The 14223-nt window shown below is 49.2% G+C and overlaps 1 protein-coding gene across 4 annotated transcripts in view; it reads right to left on the bottom strand.

Annotated features, from left to right (window-relative positions):
• NTRK3 (neurotrophic receptor tyrosine kinase 3) overlaps nt 1-14223 on the bottom strand; it is a 212891-nt gene that overhangs the window by 157400 nt on the left and 41268 nt on the right. For all 4 annotated transcript variants that reach the window (XM_068409846.1, XM_068409847.1, XM_068409848.1 and 1 more), the window contains exon 4: nt 822-890. In XM_068409846.1, coding sequence (XP_068265947.1) covers nt 822-890 — 69 coding nt within the window. The remainder of the gene's footprint in view (nt 1-821; nt 891-14223) is intronic.

The following is a 14223-nucleotide window of genomic DNA, read 5'->3' as shown; positions in this document are numbered from 1 at the left end:
TAATATCACTATTAGTATTTTTCATTTAACAATTTGACAGAAATGAAATACACTGCAGTAACTCTGGTGATAACACGCTTACTCCCACTTGAAAGACTGTCTTTATTCTTTCATAAGTCACTTCTAGCTTACAGCTCTATTGATCATCAGTGAGGATGAATGGAGCTTCCCAGGATCCTCTGGGAAAAATCATACTTTTTTTTTTTTATACCCACCAAACAACTATTTCTAAAATTCAACAAAACAGGTCATCAGGGCAACGCTCCATTGATTTCTTGTCCACTTATTCTTCAAGCACAGTGCTGAATGCACTATCAATAATTCAGCAGGCTGAAGGCCACCAGTGCCCCAGGAGAGAGACTATCTCATCTCCCACATAGGAGTTGGGAGGTGCCCCAATTGCTGAAAAGCAAGGGAGTCATTCGCCTAAAAAGCAGGGGTATCTCATAAAGCATATTCATGAGCTAAGGAAAAAACAGTTAGCCCTACCCTGCAATAGATGAGGATCAAGTATTTGAGAAGATTCATTCAAAATCTGGCCTAGTGAGTATTTCTAATGTGTTCCTAGAGTTAGTCAACCATTTACTATCCCAAGCATAACTTGTTCATCATCCCGACATTAATTAGCCAGCTGCTGCGAAGTTAAAAGAGAAGCAGTTCTGCTCTGGTGCTCCCATATCCAAGAAACCCTCCCAAGGATGGTGCTGCCCATTGGAATTTTAGGTAATTATTCAAAGGCTTCAAAATAGCTCTATTTGGAAATTGTTCCTCCACTCAGCCTCCCCTTTTCTCCCAGGAGATATCTCCAGGGTGGGACTTACAGTTCAAAGAGTCGCAGGGTCTGGAAGAGTTGCCATGACAGAGTGGTGAGCCGGTTCCCAGAGAGGTCTCTGAAAATTAACAAGGAAAGAAAAAGAAGTCACAGTAAATAATTCCTCCTGCACGTGGCCCTACTGCCTCCTCAGAGCTCATCGTCCTCCTCTATGGGGATGCTGTCAAGCAGTTTAGGACTCAAGTTTAAATTTCATAATGAGAGAATTTAATGAGGACGAACCCAAATGGAAGTTTCTCATTTTACTTATTTTTTTCCAAGGGGGAAAATGGTTTCTATCATGCCACTTTAAGAAAAAATATCCAAACAGAGCAAGATTTGTCCAGTTCTTGCCCATGAATCTGGAGTTCGATCAACCATAAGCAGAAGAAACAAGTCTAATCTCATACCTCAAATAAAAAATTAAGTACAAATGTGTTAAAAATAGTAACAGTTAGGTTAAAATGACAGCACGATGATTACCCAAGGTGTTAGCGTATGATCTGCAGTAGCTCTGTGCTCAAAGCATCCCGGTATGGCTGTGGGTTGTTTGCACCCAGGGGTAGCACCGCTACAGCGGCCAACAGCTCCCCATCCCTCTCTCCATCTGCCCAAACTTGCAAAAACATAAATCTCATCTACCTGGGAGAGCTTTGCAACCCAACAGACATCGCCTCGCGAGCTGAAAGCCAGGATAAAAGAGTATAAAAGCAACCAAAGAATTACTAAAACCAAAAGAGAAGAAACATGTTTAAGGCAGACTAAGCAGAGAGAAAACAGAGAAAGAGGAAAGTCTTGAGTGAGAAGATGGTAATGAAATCACTTTCCATAGCAGGCAGCCTTCCTGGGGACACCCAGCCTGAGAGCCACCAACCGAGGGACCAGCTCATGGGGTGAGCAGAGGGATGGGTGGTCACAAGCTCTGGGAGAAACTCAAATCCTCCCCTACCTATGCTGGCCTCTGGAAAACATGGGAGGTGCTGCCTCGCATCCTTCGCTGAATCCAGCCCTGTCCCTGGCAGCTCCCACCCCACTGCGAGCCGCCCAGGCGGGCTGAGGGCAGACAGGGCAGCTCAGTGCAAGGCTGCAGATGACCTCCTGCCTCAGCCCTGATCACCGGGAAGAGCAATGAAGGGCCAGAGGAATGAACCACCTGGAAGTTCATTAAATTCTCAGCTGGCCAGAGGTGGCACAGAGGTGATAGCAGGCAGTCCAGCCCACAATCCCTGTTTGATTGCAGAAATGAGCTAAAACTAAGACAGCAAATCCCAGAATGGCTCCTGCCAATGCAGGTCTGATGCATCGAGGATTTGGGATGATTTGTCACCTTATGTCAGGCAAAGACACATGCTGGGCAAGCGCAGAGATGGCACAGCCCAGCTGCCCAGCGACCGACAAGGGAAACGCGACTCTGGTCCCGTCCCACCAGGTGATGCTGCAAAGCCCAAAACTCTGCAGTTATTAGCGGGGAAGCCGCCACAGCTCACGCAGCAAACCATCATCCCAAGGGCTCTCCATGAGCCTGGCAGAAGAATAAGCCCAAACACCACGATGGCACAGTGCTGCATCATTAAATTCTGGCTCTGCTTCACATCAGACTATCCTGCTGCGGAAACCACAGCAAACCACAGGTACCTCATTTCACGTGTCTAAGATCCCACCATTCCTGTGGCTGTAGACAAACTGCTTCCAGCCTCCGATAAAGTTTAGAATAGTGGCAAAAATAGCAGGTGAAGATAAGCAGGGCGAAAAAAAAATATTGCAAAACCCCCTCTTTTATCCACCCTGTAGCACTGAGCACCTGGAAACTTAGTAAAGACAGATGAAAAGTAGGAGGGAATGAGCAGCTCACTGCTACTGAAAAGCAAGACAGTAAACTCCCTCCCCCAACGCCGGGAGAAGAAGGAAGCTTAAAAGGGGATGCATGAAAGACAGCAAGATGTGGGAGAGAGGCAGAGATGCAGAGGAGGGAGTGAATCTTGCTGGAATGTCCTTTCTCAAAGGTCATGTTTTGCTACATTAGGCAGAAATGTCAAGAGAAAATTGGATTCTGAAAGTTAAGAGAAAAAACAACAGGCTTTCCACGCAAATAAGGGAATCAAAAATAGCATGATCGTGTTATTACAATTTAGGACACAGAGATGGAGAAAGGAAACATCCTCACTAATGTAAGGAGCTTTGCCAGGCAGATGTGCTCCTCTTCTTGTCTCCTGCAGTCCCTGGAAACCACCTCCTACCACCTCCTGCCTCCCCCAGACAACAAACCACAGCAAGTATTAGGCAAAGAGGAGATGGGTCTTCACTTGCACACATCTGGCAGGAGACTCTGCTCTCAAAGGGCAAAGCCCGTGTCCGATCTGACCTTCAGCTTCTGCAGGGCTGGTCAGGGAGACACACACCAATGGCTCCGTTTGAGATCAGCCAGGACACACACAGGGAGGAACATGTTTGTCATTAGAAACAGACACCTCGGACGCTTTAAAGTGTCAGAAAGGTCCTTGCAATGGTCCCTGATCTCAGCACAGAGACAAGAAGGGACTGCACGCAAACACACACTAAAAATACACCATTTTGGTCACAAAGCCAAATACTCCAAAGGTCAGAGATACCAGGACTGAGTTTCCCTGTGCGAAGGGTACATCTGCCGACTTCTGCCATAAAAGATAGAGCTCCTACAGAGAAACCTCACTGCACAGCACTGATTTCTCCCCAGAACAGATCCATCTCCTGCACCAGGTGGGGCAGGTTTCCCAAGGAAGATAATGTGTGGTTGTGTAATTAGAGACAGTATGGCAGCACATGCACATGAGGAGATTAAATTACAGCTCCATGGGTGAACCAGGCTCTGGCACTTCGTAACTCCTGTTCAGTGCTGATGAGGGTCTCCCCGTGCTCTAATCTCGGCTGTATGCTCTGAGTTTCCAAGTATTTTGTAGAGTATAAATGGGGAGGACTGGGGAAAGTCAAGGCCCTCCCAGCCAGAACAGCCTCTCCCAACTCCAGCCACCCTTTCTGCCTTCCCACCGTTTCCAATGCCAAAAGTCTGTTGTCAGCTCCAGATCCCCCTCATTTGCAGTGACCTGAACCCCCATCCTCCTGTGACCATGGCTCAGCAGTGCCAGGTCTCTCCTCTCCAACCCATTTGCCTTCCACCCCACCCAGCCACTTCTCCCCAGCATGCTGGATCACACTACCCATAGCTCTCCAGCCACTCCCAAAATACCTCTCAGCCTCAATTTCCTAATCCATGCCCAGATTTCCTATGATCTTCCCTGCCTTTATGTCCTCCCATCCAACCCCAGTGTCCTAACAAGAGCTGCCGCTCTTCATCTCCCCTACATACTCCCAAATATCCTTTGCAAAATTTCTTCCCTCCAACTGGATCAAGAATCATTCTGCCTACGTAAGGAGACGTCCCAGAGCAAAATCAAACCAAGCAAAACCTGCCCTTTGACAAAGCTTCTTCCCCTCCACAAAAGGAGGATGCAGGTGCTCTGTAACAGGACAATCACCAGTATTTTCTAGCTTGAGCAAAACAGCCCTTTTCATCTCCACCATCCATCACCTCAAACATCTGAGCAGGTTTTTATTTGAAACTAGAAAGAAATAATCACAAAAAATTAAATCAGCAAGGAGCAGACACCCAACACAGAAAACTTCAGCTGGAGTAATTAAAGTTTGGCAGAGTTATAGGAAAGTGGAAGCAGTCCTGCAGCAGAGCATGCCAGACAACCTCTATAACAGCCCGTGCATCAGCTCCACCTGTAATAAAATATGGCACATCATGCATCAAGGAAACAGAGGGGCAGGGAAGCAAAATGCCTTCCCCTGCATATTTCACAGCAGCAAACAGGAGCCTGTCTCTCTCAGGACAGACCTGCCATCAGCGCTCCTGGAGCACATTCAAACTGCTTCTTTGCCATGGGACATTTTCTCCATCACTCACAAGATGCTATTTTCCACAGAGACAGTCTTTAGCAACAGCTGCCAGGGTTCTTTTTGCCTCCAGAGAAAGTTTCAGAGGAGCTAGGTAGGGAGAGGAGGTTGGATGGAGCTCACCTGGACCAGGTCAAGAGCAGGGGACACCCAACCAGCCCATGACTCAGGCTAAACACCACTCTGCTCTCCTCCTGCTGCAGCAGCCATGCTCCTAAGCCTCCTGCTTTGCAGGTGGCTCATCACACCATATCCCCACCAGCAACCCCACGCACTCCTCGAAGGCAGGATGTTATCAGAGTGACAGCAAAGACCCAGTTCTTGCCCTCTCCCTCCACCCATCTTCCTCCTGCACTTGAAAAGAGGTGGGTGGATGTGGGACAAGAAAGGGGTCTGGATCCACACAGCCCAGAGCAAGTGGACTTTAATGCAAGAGGAGATAGCATGTTTTCTCTTCCCTCAATTACCCAGCAGCCAAAAGTGCTTCCACTATTAAAGCCATTTTTATTCAGCTAAATTAAGCCAAATGCCTCAATTAATGACACCAACAAGCAGGAGCCCCTGTAATTAAACTGTAAGCTATATTATGCAGTTCAGCCCAACGCGATGGCAGAAACACTGCTGCTGGGGAGGGACCCTCCATGCACCTCCATCCTCCACTCGCCCTTGTTTCCAGCTTGGCACATTTACTTCTGCATGGGAGAAGTTTTTCACACGTTTTAATAACACGGTGCCACTCTGAAAATCCTGATCAAGGGGGGATTAACCACGCAGAGCAGCTGGGGCTGAGGGAGCACAAGTGACTGCCTGGCAGAAATGAGAGGCGAGATGCACATCCTCAGCTGCGGTCCCCAGTGCTGGATATGCCGGTGGCACTGCATGGGACAGCCTTGATATCCCCTGTGCTCTGGGCACAACGGGTGTTTTCCATCATCTCACAGCTCGCTGAAGCCTTGGCCAGGTGCTGGTGGCCACAGGAGAGGAAAATTTCAGCAGCCTCACATGCTGCTGTAGGTGTAGGGGTAGCTCCATCCAGGCTTCATTTCTGCAGCGAGCAAGCTGCTAAAGATTTGGGTTTGAACAAGAGAAACACTGGAATGTCACTCTGGGGCTTGCTCATCCCTGCCAGATAACTCCAATGACCTCTAAAAGCAATGTTACACTCCCCATTGCTCGCCCTCCCCTCCCCGCTCCTTTTCCTGTTTAGTAAGCAGCTTTGCTCATTAAGGGAAAAAAATGTACTGTCCTCCCTTAATGAATGTGCTAAAATTACCCCAGCAAGTCCCAGAAGCTGTGGCAGTACAGGCCTCCGCACAGATCAGGCTCTGCAAATATTAGACTCAATTGAAATCTCCGATAGCTCGGCACAAAGCCCCAGCAGGACGCGCTTGAGATAGAGCCTGCAAAAGCACCGGGCGATGCCAAGCCTCACACCCCCAGGAAGCAGAGCTAGCAGAACGGGACACGGTGTTAAACTGGTCAGGCTGAGATTTCATAGCCACCAGCAGTTCTCCCGTTTGTGCTCCCTGGCCGGGCTCAGCACCAGGATATGTATCGGTGCTATGGAGGAGTAAGACAGTTTACAGAGGTCCTCCAGCCATGGTCTGGCATTACCTACAGTCCAGAGCTGCTCCTCAAGCTACCCCTTAGCATCACCCAGGTCTTTACTGACCCCAAACACAGTAGAATTGAAAAGCTTCCAAGGTTCAATCTTTCTTCGTGAGTTTGGCAGTGTAACTAACTCCTTTCTCACGTCCACAGGTATTGTTCTGTGCCTCGTAAGGCATCTGTCACACAGCACATCCCATCACATTATGATCTCATTTTCCCCAAATTACTTCTTGTTCTAGGGCTAGAGCCAGAATTTGCAATAATTTCCCAAACTCAAAGCATCCTGCATTAGTGGAGAGCAAGAAACCATCATTGATGATTCACAAGAAGAGACCTGGAGGTGTGATGCTGGAGGAGGAATCACCACCCCTCTGTATTTCCCAATTGCACAATCGTGATTCATAAAATCCCAACTGTCACTGAGACAGGGCTGAAGGAGGTGGAAGGGGCTGGTCTCCTGCATTGTTCTTTAAACAATAGCATTACAAAACAGAAGTTGCAGAGCAAGCGAGAAGGCACAAGGCACCACGCCTCTGTCACAGGGTTCCTGTGGCCGGTGCCAGCGGCACATCTGCCCCACGCCTCTCCTCCCACTGCCTTTGCCAACGCAGCAAGCCATCTCCTGCTGCTGCCTTCATCCCAGCCCATCCCAAAACACTTTAAAGGCCATTTTAAAGGCCATCTCCAACCACATGACACTTCCACACCCTCCAAGTCATCTCTTCTGAGGCATCTATCCCAGCTGCGTGAAGATGTGTTTGGAGACAAATCACCCCTCAGAGCTTATTGTTGCTCACAGTTTTGGTTCAGCACACGGTACAGATGGGAAGCCGTCACCAAATGTGGGTAATATTGTCCCCTGTGCTTCAAAGCAGATTAGATGCAGGGATCTGACTCTCTGGACTACACTCATCTCTCCCTTGTTTTGTACAGTTTCCACTGCTCTTCTCCAAAGACATCTGGGCTCTCAGAGGACTTGAGGAAAGGTTAAAAGCTGGGTCAGCTCTGCAGTTGCTTTCCCTTTGCCTGCCAGCTTCCCTGCAGGGCAGAGTCCAGCAGGATCCCTGGAACATGCGGGTCTTCTGCTCAAAGAAAAGAAAATCAGCCTGTAACAGGCAAGAGCCCTTCTCCATGGCTGTCCTCCTGCAGCTGAGACATCCTCATGGCTGCTCTGCCGCCACCTCATCTCTTCTCTCCCAAACTGTAGTAATTTTAGATCCAGTAGGCCTGGAGTATAACTGTACGCTGGGCTTTTCTCCTGCTTCGGCACACAGAAATAATATTGGAGATGTGTGCCGATTGAGAACAAGGGTTGCCAGCTGACAGCTCCAGTGAGGGGCTGGGTTTATCCTGCCTGTTTGCTTCAAATTGCATGTTTCTTTGAGCTGGGAACAGAGAATGACTGGGGAATGCCTCCCACTCACAGGTTTCCAGCAGACCCAGAGCAAACCCAACCGCTGTGCAAGCAAAGAGAGCTGCGTGGTGAGGCACAGTACAAGGAGACGGTGCAGGAAGGAGAGCCGTGCCCAAGGGGCATTTCCCAGCACCTCTGAGTATGCAGTGACACGAGACCCCAAACTCATGCCCTCACTCATGCCCTCCCAGGCTCTTGAGTGTTTCCCACCACCTCCCTCTCAAATACACTGAAGCAGCAAGGACAGGTGTTCAGGAGGTACCACCCCAGCTGGGACGTCATCCCCAAACGCCCAGGAAGGCACTGGGAGAGCTGGACAAGGTCCACAAGAGACTCAACTTCAACGTATCAAGCACAGAGCTGCTGGGACAGGGTCTGGTCCTTCCACTCCTTCCTGAACTAGGGCTGTGCTCCCAGCTATTAGAGGGCTTTTGCATCAAATTTATATTGGAAAAAAAAAATCCTCACCTACTTGGATGCCCAGAAATCAATGAACCCCGAATGATCTCAAACACTGCTCTTGCAGAGGGTTAGCAAAAAAAAAAAGGAAACAGTTGTGCCTAAGCCCCAATTTGCCTGCCTCAGGAAGGGGTACCAGAGGCTGTGGTGGGCTGGGACAGTACTGAGGGCTTTGCAGAGTCTCTGAAGAAAGGAAGGGGTACAAATATGAGTGTGTATATATATATATATACATACACATATATATATCTCCCAGCAATAGCAAAACAACAGGGCACAAGGCAGGCTAAGCTCTCAGCAGACACTGCTAAATGGTTTCCAATTAATTAACTGATTACATGATAGAACAGAAGGGGATTCAAGTGAGTGCTGTTGACCTTTAAGAATAATTAATATCATCAGGATCACAAAACTCATCCAAGAAAAATAATTAGGAAGATTCTAATATTGCCTCCAAAGCCACATCTAAGGGGGAGAGGAAGGTTCTGGTTAATTCAGAGGCACAGTTCCCAAGTATTTGCTAGCAAACCCATTTCTCCCTTACACTTGCTTCCCCTTGCAGAGCTCCCACACACACATGTTTCTTTACTACCCCAGTTAACTCTCCCTCTCCTCTTCAGATCAATTTTCCCCATCACCTTTTCTACACCCCATCCCCTTTCTGCTCCATTTCAACCTTCTTTCCTAATGACTTCTTGCTCCCATCCTTTCGTGCAGCCCTCTCTCTCCAGACTGGTCCCTGTCCCCCCCACAGCCACATCCCATCCCCTGCTCATCTTGGCCAGCCTCAAGCTCTGCTCTGTGTCTTCCTGCACTTCAGGAAGGAGCCCTGACCCTTCCATATGACACAGATCCACTTTTTATCTCCAGTCACCACTGGCAGCTTCATAGGCTGACAGAAGGCAAACGCTACATGTAATCCCAAAAAAGCCCTTCCCTGCTTTTCCTCAGCAGTCAAATCCATCACAGAGGCTGGTCTGGGAAGCAGATGCAAGAGATGCACAGCAGCAGGAGAAAGATGGGGGACTCATGACTCCCTTGTCTTCAGTTATACCTCACCAAGCACATGAATACTCCCACCTCACTATATTTTCCTTCCTTCTCTTTTCCTAGTTCGCTTGGCCCACAGGTCCTGCGTGGGAGATGGGCTGGAAAGCCACTGAGCCAAGCAGGAACTGCAGTGGTGAGCTTCACAGGGAAGGTCACTTGAACACACTGGAAGGGAGGTTGCATGAGCAGCCAACATTTCTTGCAAAGGAAGCATTAAAAAATCCCCACATCCTTGGAATGAAACCCACCTTCACAGTGAATAAATAAATTTCCTGTGCTGCTTATTATCGTTAAAACTTCTGTGGCCTGACACTTCACTAAATTATAGATAAAAGGGAAAATGGTCTTCCTGGGCTCAGAAAAGCAGGCTGCTGCCAAAGAGCTGTGTTTACACCAGCTAATGAAAAGAAAGCCTGCCATTAGCCTACAGCACTCGCCTCACCTCAGAGGGGAGCAGAGCTACCTGCACCCACAGCACAGGGGGCCCAGGAGCTGGACACCCCAAGGGACCAGAGCTAGGGAGCACGCAGGGGCAGTGGGCTGGCATGGGGAGGTGCACACGTGGGTAACGGGGGACTGAAGGGACCACACTGTCAGCCAGCAGAGATGGCAGCTGCCACCTCCCATGCTGTGCAGGGGCTCCTGGCCACAGCAGGAGGTGAGGCTGACATGCTCCAGCTTCACCTCATCAAACAGCAAGAAAAACACTCGGCCTAAGAGACAGACAGCATCAAGCAGGAAGCTGCATCGCACCAGGCTGCTGCTTCCCTCCAGGGACCCATGGGGTGGGGATGCTGAGCATGGAGGCAGCAGACACCTGGGAGCACACCTGAACACGGGCACAGCCTTTTGGGCAGAAATGTTCCTGTTTGCAGCAGCTGAGCACACAGGGAGGAGGAACGCTCCAAGCAGAGACCTGCCTGCAGCTACACCTGTGCCGTGGTAAGATGTGCCTCATCACAGCCTAGGCACACTTGGCTGAGGGGTGACAGGGAACTGTTGGTGACTTAATACAGAGTCCAGCAAAGCCTGCTCCCTACACTCCTCACTTATAACCACGCCAAAAGTAGAAACACGTTTTGCCTTTGACAATTAGCTCTGTCAAAAACCACAAGAATGTCTGGACACAGCAGTTACATGTTTCCTGCTCTTCTCAATACATGTTGTACTTAAACAGGGGAAGTATTTTTCACCCACCCTGTATCTTCAAATATCAGTCACTGTGAGGAATGTTTTCAAATGAAAAGACAAATCACCATGAAGTCCCAAGTGCTTCAGACTGCAGCAGGCATCCCTTCATTATTCTGAGACAGCAAATTACCCGCAATTATCAACACGCACAACTGGATACAGTGAACATTTAGCTAAAGCCCACGGGTTGTGGTTGCAGTGAGGTTGGATGGCAGTTCTCCTAGAGAACTACTCATGTGAGAAACCCACAGACAGCAGCCGGGTAGCGGTGCTGCAAGACGACTTCATTCACGCTGCAGAACAAAGCCAGTGCCAGGAGCCACTGCAGTTCAGAAAGTGTATATTGCATCTGTCAAACAGGCATCTCAGCAGAGTGGCTTCATAGCAGGAGGGATGGAAAAATAAAGGTGCAGCTGGTAGTGAAACCAGGCTGGCCATCCCTCAGGTGGGCTCACAACTGATGGCTTGATCCATCTGGCACCTGCAGCCAGCTGTGGTGCAGCCACTGCTCCACTCACTGCCCTGGGGTGGAAGGGGAAGGAGGTTGTGCCAAGAGAAGGGCAAAGGAAGTGGGGACAGGCAGGGAGGGCAAGCTGCAGGCTGGGGCTGAGCAAGAGGCAGGAAAGCTGGGAGGGTTCAGTACAAGGAGGCTGGGGTCAGAGGCCAGGCTGCAAGCAGAGAGACAGGGAGGGCCAAGAGGCCTGGACAAGGCTGGAGGCCAGGGCCCATGCTGCAGGCAGGGTGGCTGGGGCTGGCTCTAGGCTGCAGGCAGAGAGGTCAGGGCTGATTTGGCAGCAGGTAGACTCCGCTGCAGGCAGAGAAAGCAGGAGAACTGGGTTGGGGTCAGGGAGGCCTGGAAGTCTGGAGGGTGGGAGGCAGAGAGGCCCAAACATAGGCAGGAAAGCCAGGTCTGGGTTGGAGGCTGGGAGACAGGGAAGCTCGGCTGGAGACAACGATCGGCATCTGGGTTGGAAGCCAGGAGGCTGGGGGTGCAGGCAGGGCAGGACCCGAGGCCGGGGGTGCAGGCAGGGCAGGACCCGAGGCCGGGGGTGCAGGCAGGGGTGCAGGCAGGGGTGGACCCGAGGCCGCAGGCAGGGCGGCTGCCGGCCCTGTCCGTGGTGCTGAAGCGCGGCCCCGCGGGGCGCAGGGTGCCAGGCACAGCCCCACCCCACAGGACACCCGTGGGCACCAGCAGAGCTGCCTGGGGAGCAGCCCCGGGAAAGGCCGTGTGTGACCTCATGGCATGCACATGGACAGGACAGCACAGCACACACAAAACACACTCCTCCTCAGTCACTAGCAAGTCTACAGACACGGTTACCCACAGCTCCTATGGAAGACAAACTTCTGCCTCTTGCCAGCAGCCTTGTAAATATCACACGGTCTCTTGCATCCAACATAATTCATAGCTCATCCCTTCACAAATACAAATGAGAGGAGGGGGTTGGTGGGAAACTCCACCCTCTCACCCAGTTTTCTAATAAAGTTTTATAATTCCAATAAAACACATGGCTGCCTAACTTATGGCATTTAAATTCTTGCCTAGTCACACACCATCATGAATTAATGTCCCATCATTCATACCCTGTCATATCTTATTGCTCAAATAACATATGATTTTAATGTTTCTATTTTTCTGCCCTGGTGCTTATTGCCCGTACATCAAAAAGGGAAAAATCAACCCTGCAATAATATTGTTGGTAAACTAGTGTCATGGAAAGAAAAATCCCAGGTAAGATAACTTGTGCAGTCACCTAACTTTCACTTATCCTGCCGTGATTGTTCACTCTTACCCAGCAGCTTTCTAGCAGGCTTCCATGTTCTCAGATCCTTCTTGAGGAGGGGTCCTCCTCCTTTTGCAGCACCTCTCACACTGGCACAGGCAGGTAAGACATGCCTTGCACCACATCTAATCAGCTGAGCCACAGGTTTTGGGGAGCAAGCAAAAGGGACAGCCAGAGGCTGTTTCTTTCTGTAGTACCTCAATGCTGCAGTGACCTCAGAAGCCTAGGAACAATATCTGGTCCTTGTCCTGCCCAAATCTACAAGAAATCAGCTCCTTCTGTGCTCCTGGTGATCTCAGAGATGTGGTGAGGTTTAACCAAGACATAACTACACCTCATTTTCAGGATCATATCCGAGGGGGATGTTTGGCCTCTCTTTGAAGGGAAGATCACAACAAGACATCCATCAGGCCATTGTTGTACAGCAAGGACTATGTCACAGAGGATGAGCCCCTCAAAAACCCCAACTTGTCCAAATTTCACATTTTACCCCAATCCTGAAACAAGGCTTGTAAAAAGACTGACAAACACACACACACACGTTGGGACAGCCTCAAAACATCCCCAGCACTGTCTGCAGTCTTTTTTAAAGAGGGGATGGGAAAAAACAGGACCTTTGCAAAACCACAGTTGCTCATTTCACACATCTGCCAAAAGACAATTGATCAAACTTCAGAAAGGGAAATAAGTCTCATAGGCACACACTGCAGCTGGAAAGAACATCTCAATGTTTCAAAGGAAGGAAGGAGAAACAAAGCCACAGCAAAATCCTAAGACAACAGGTACCAGAGCAATAGACATAACATAAAAATCCGAGCAGGCAACAAATATTCATGACAGCATTATTATAACTCATCTTACATTGCAACAGCATCCCACAATTCAAGGGCAGGTTCCACTAGAAAACATGCAAGGTGTTATGCTGCAAATAGATCAAATTAAAGCAGAGAAAACAAATGTTATTATTCCAGGTTTTCAGATGGGGAACCGAGGCAGGATAAGTCTTGCTGTAAGGTGCACAGTCCTTGAGTTAGAAACTTTCTCTCTCAGGTCCCACTAGAGTACATCAGCCACAAACTCACCGCTCCGCCTCCTATTGCAATACAATAAACCCTCTCCACAGCTGAGCGAAGCAGCCTGCAGCCAGGAATTAGTTACCCAGCCCTCTGAATGCAGGTCAAATGAGTTCAACACAGCCTGAAGGAAAGGCACAGTCCTGCAGGAAACTGGTCTCTCCTCTGGCCTTGTGCACAATGGCTGGTAAAACACAGGACCTACTTCTGCTGCTGCAGAAAAAGGAAGAGCTGCAGTTAACCGCTTATCAGTCACCTGCAGTAAGGACAGGGAATAAACACACCATCAAACCACTGCTGCTGATCAGCATATCAGCAAGGACCTGTGCTACCCTGGCATCCAGGGGGCAAAAGCAGATGGGGGCAGAACAGGAAAGTTGATGGAAGCAAAGGAGGTGTTACTGCTGTTTACTTTGGTGACTGCACTATAAGCATGCCCAGCATTTTATAGAAGAACTAGAGACACATGGGGGAAAATGCCTCTCTGATGAAATAGCAGCACAGAGGTTTGCTCCTAGAAGGGGCTGGAGCAGAACAGCCTTAGAGTACCAATGGGAACCGAAGGGTACCCAAGGTGCCTGCCTGATTAGGGATTGTAGAGGAACATTCACTTAATGGAAATTAAAGGCAGTTTAAATCTTTCTCATATTTCTTATTTTGCCTCTATTCATGGAGAAATTCAGTTCCTATTTAGTCTTTTGCAAATGCAAAATAAAACACATTAAACTATCAAGAAGGTAGTTTAGGTAAATGCATTTTACTTCATCATCCCAGTGACCTAAGAACTTACATACAGTCATATAATGTGCCCTGGCTGATACACACAGGCTTGTTAGGCTACACTGACTCAAGAGTATGAATGGGAAATCAGAGCAATTAACACATGACAGTCTG

The sequence above is a fragment of the Nyctibius grandis genome, chromosome 11, assembly GCF_013368605.1.
Source record: "Nyctibius grandis isolate bNycGra1 chromosome 11, bNycGra1.pri, whole genome shotgun sequence".
Lineage (NCBI taxonomy): Eukaryota > Metazoa > Chordata > Aves > Nyctibiiformes > Nyctibiidae > Nyctibius > Nyctibius grandis.
Note: the sequence above shows the minus strand (reverse complement) of the source record. Positions and strands in the feature narration are given on the sequence as shown.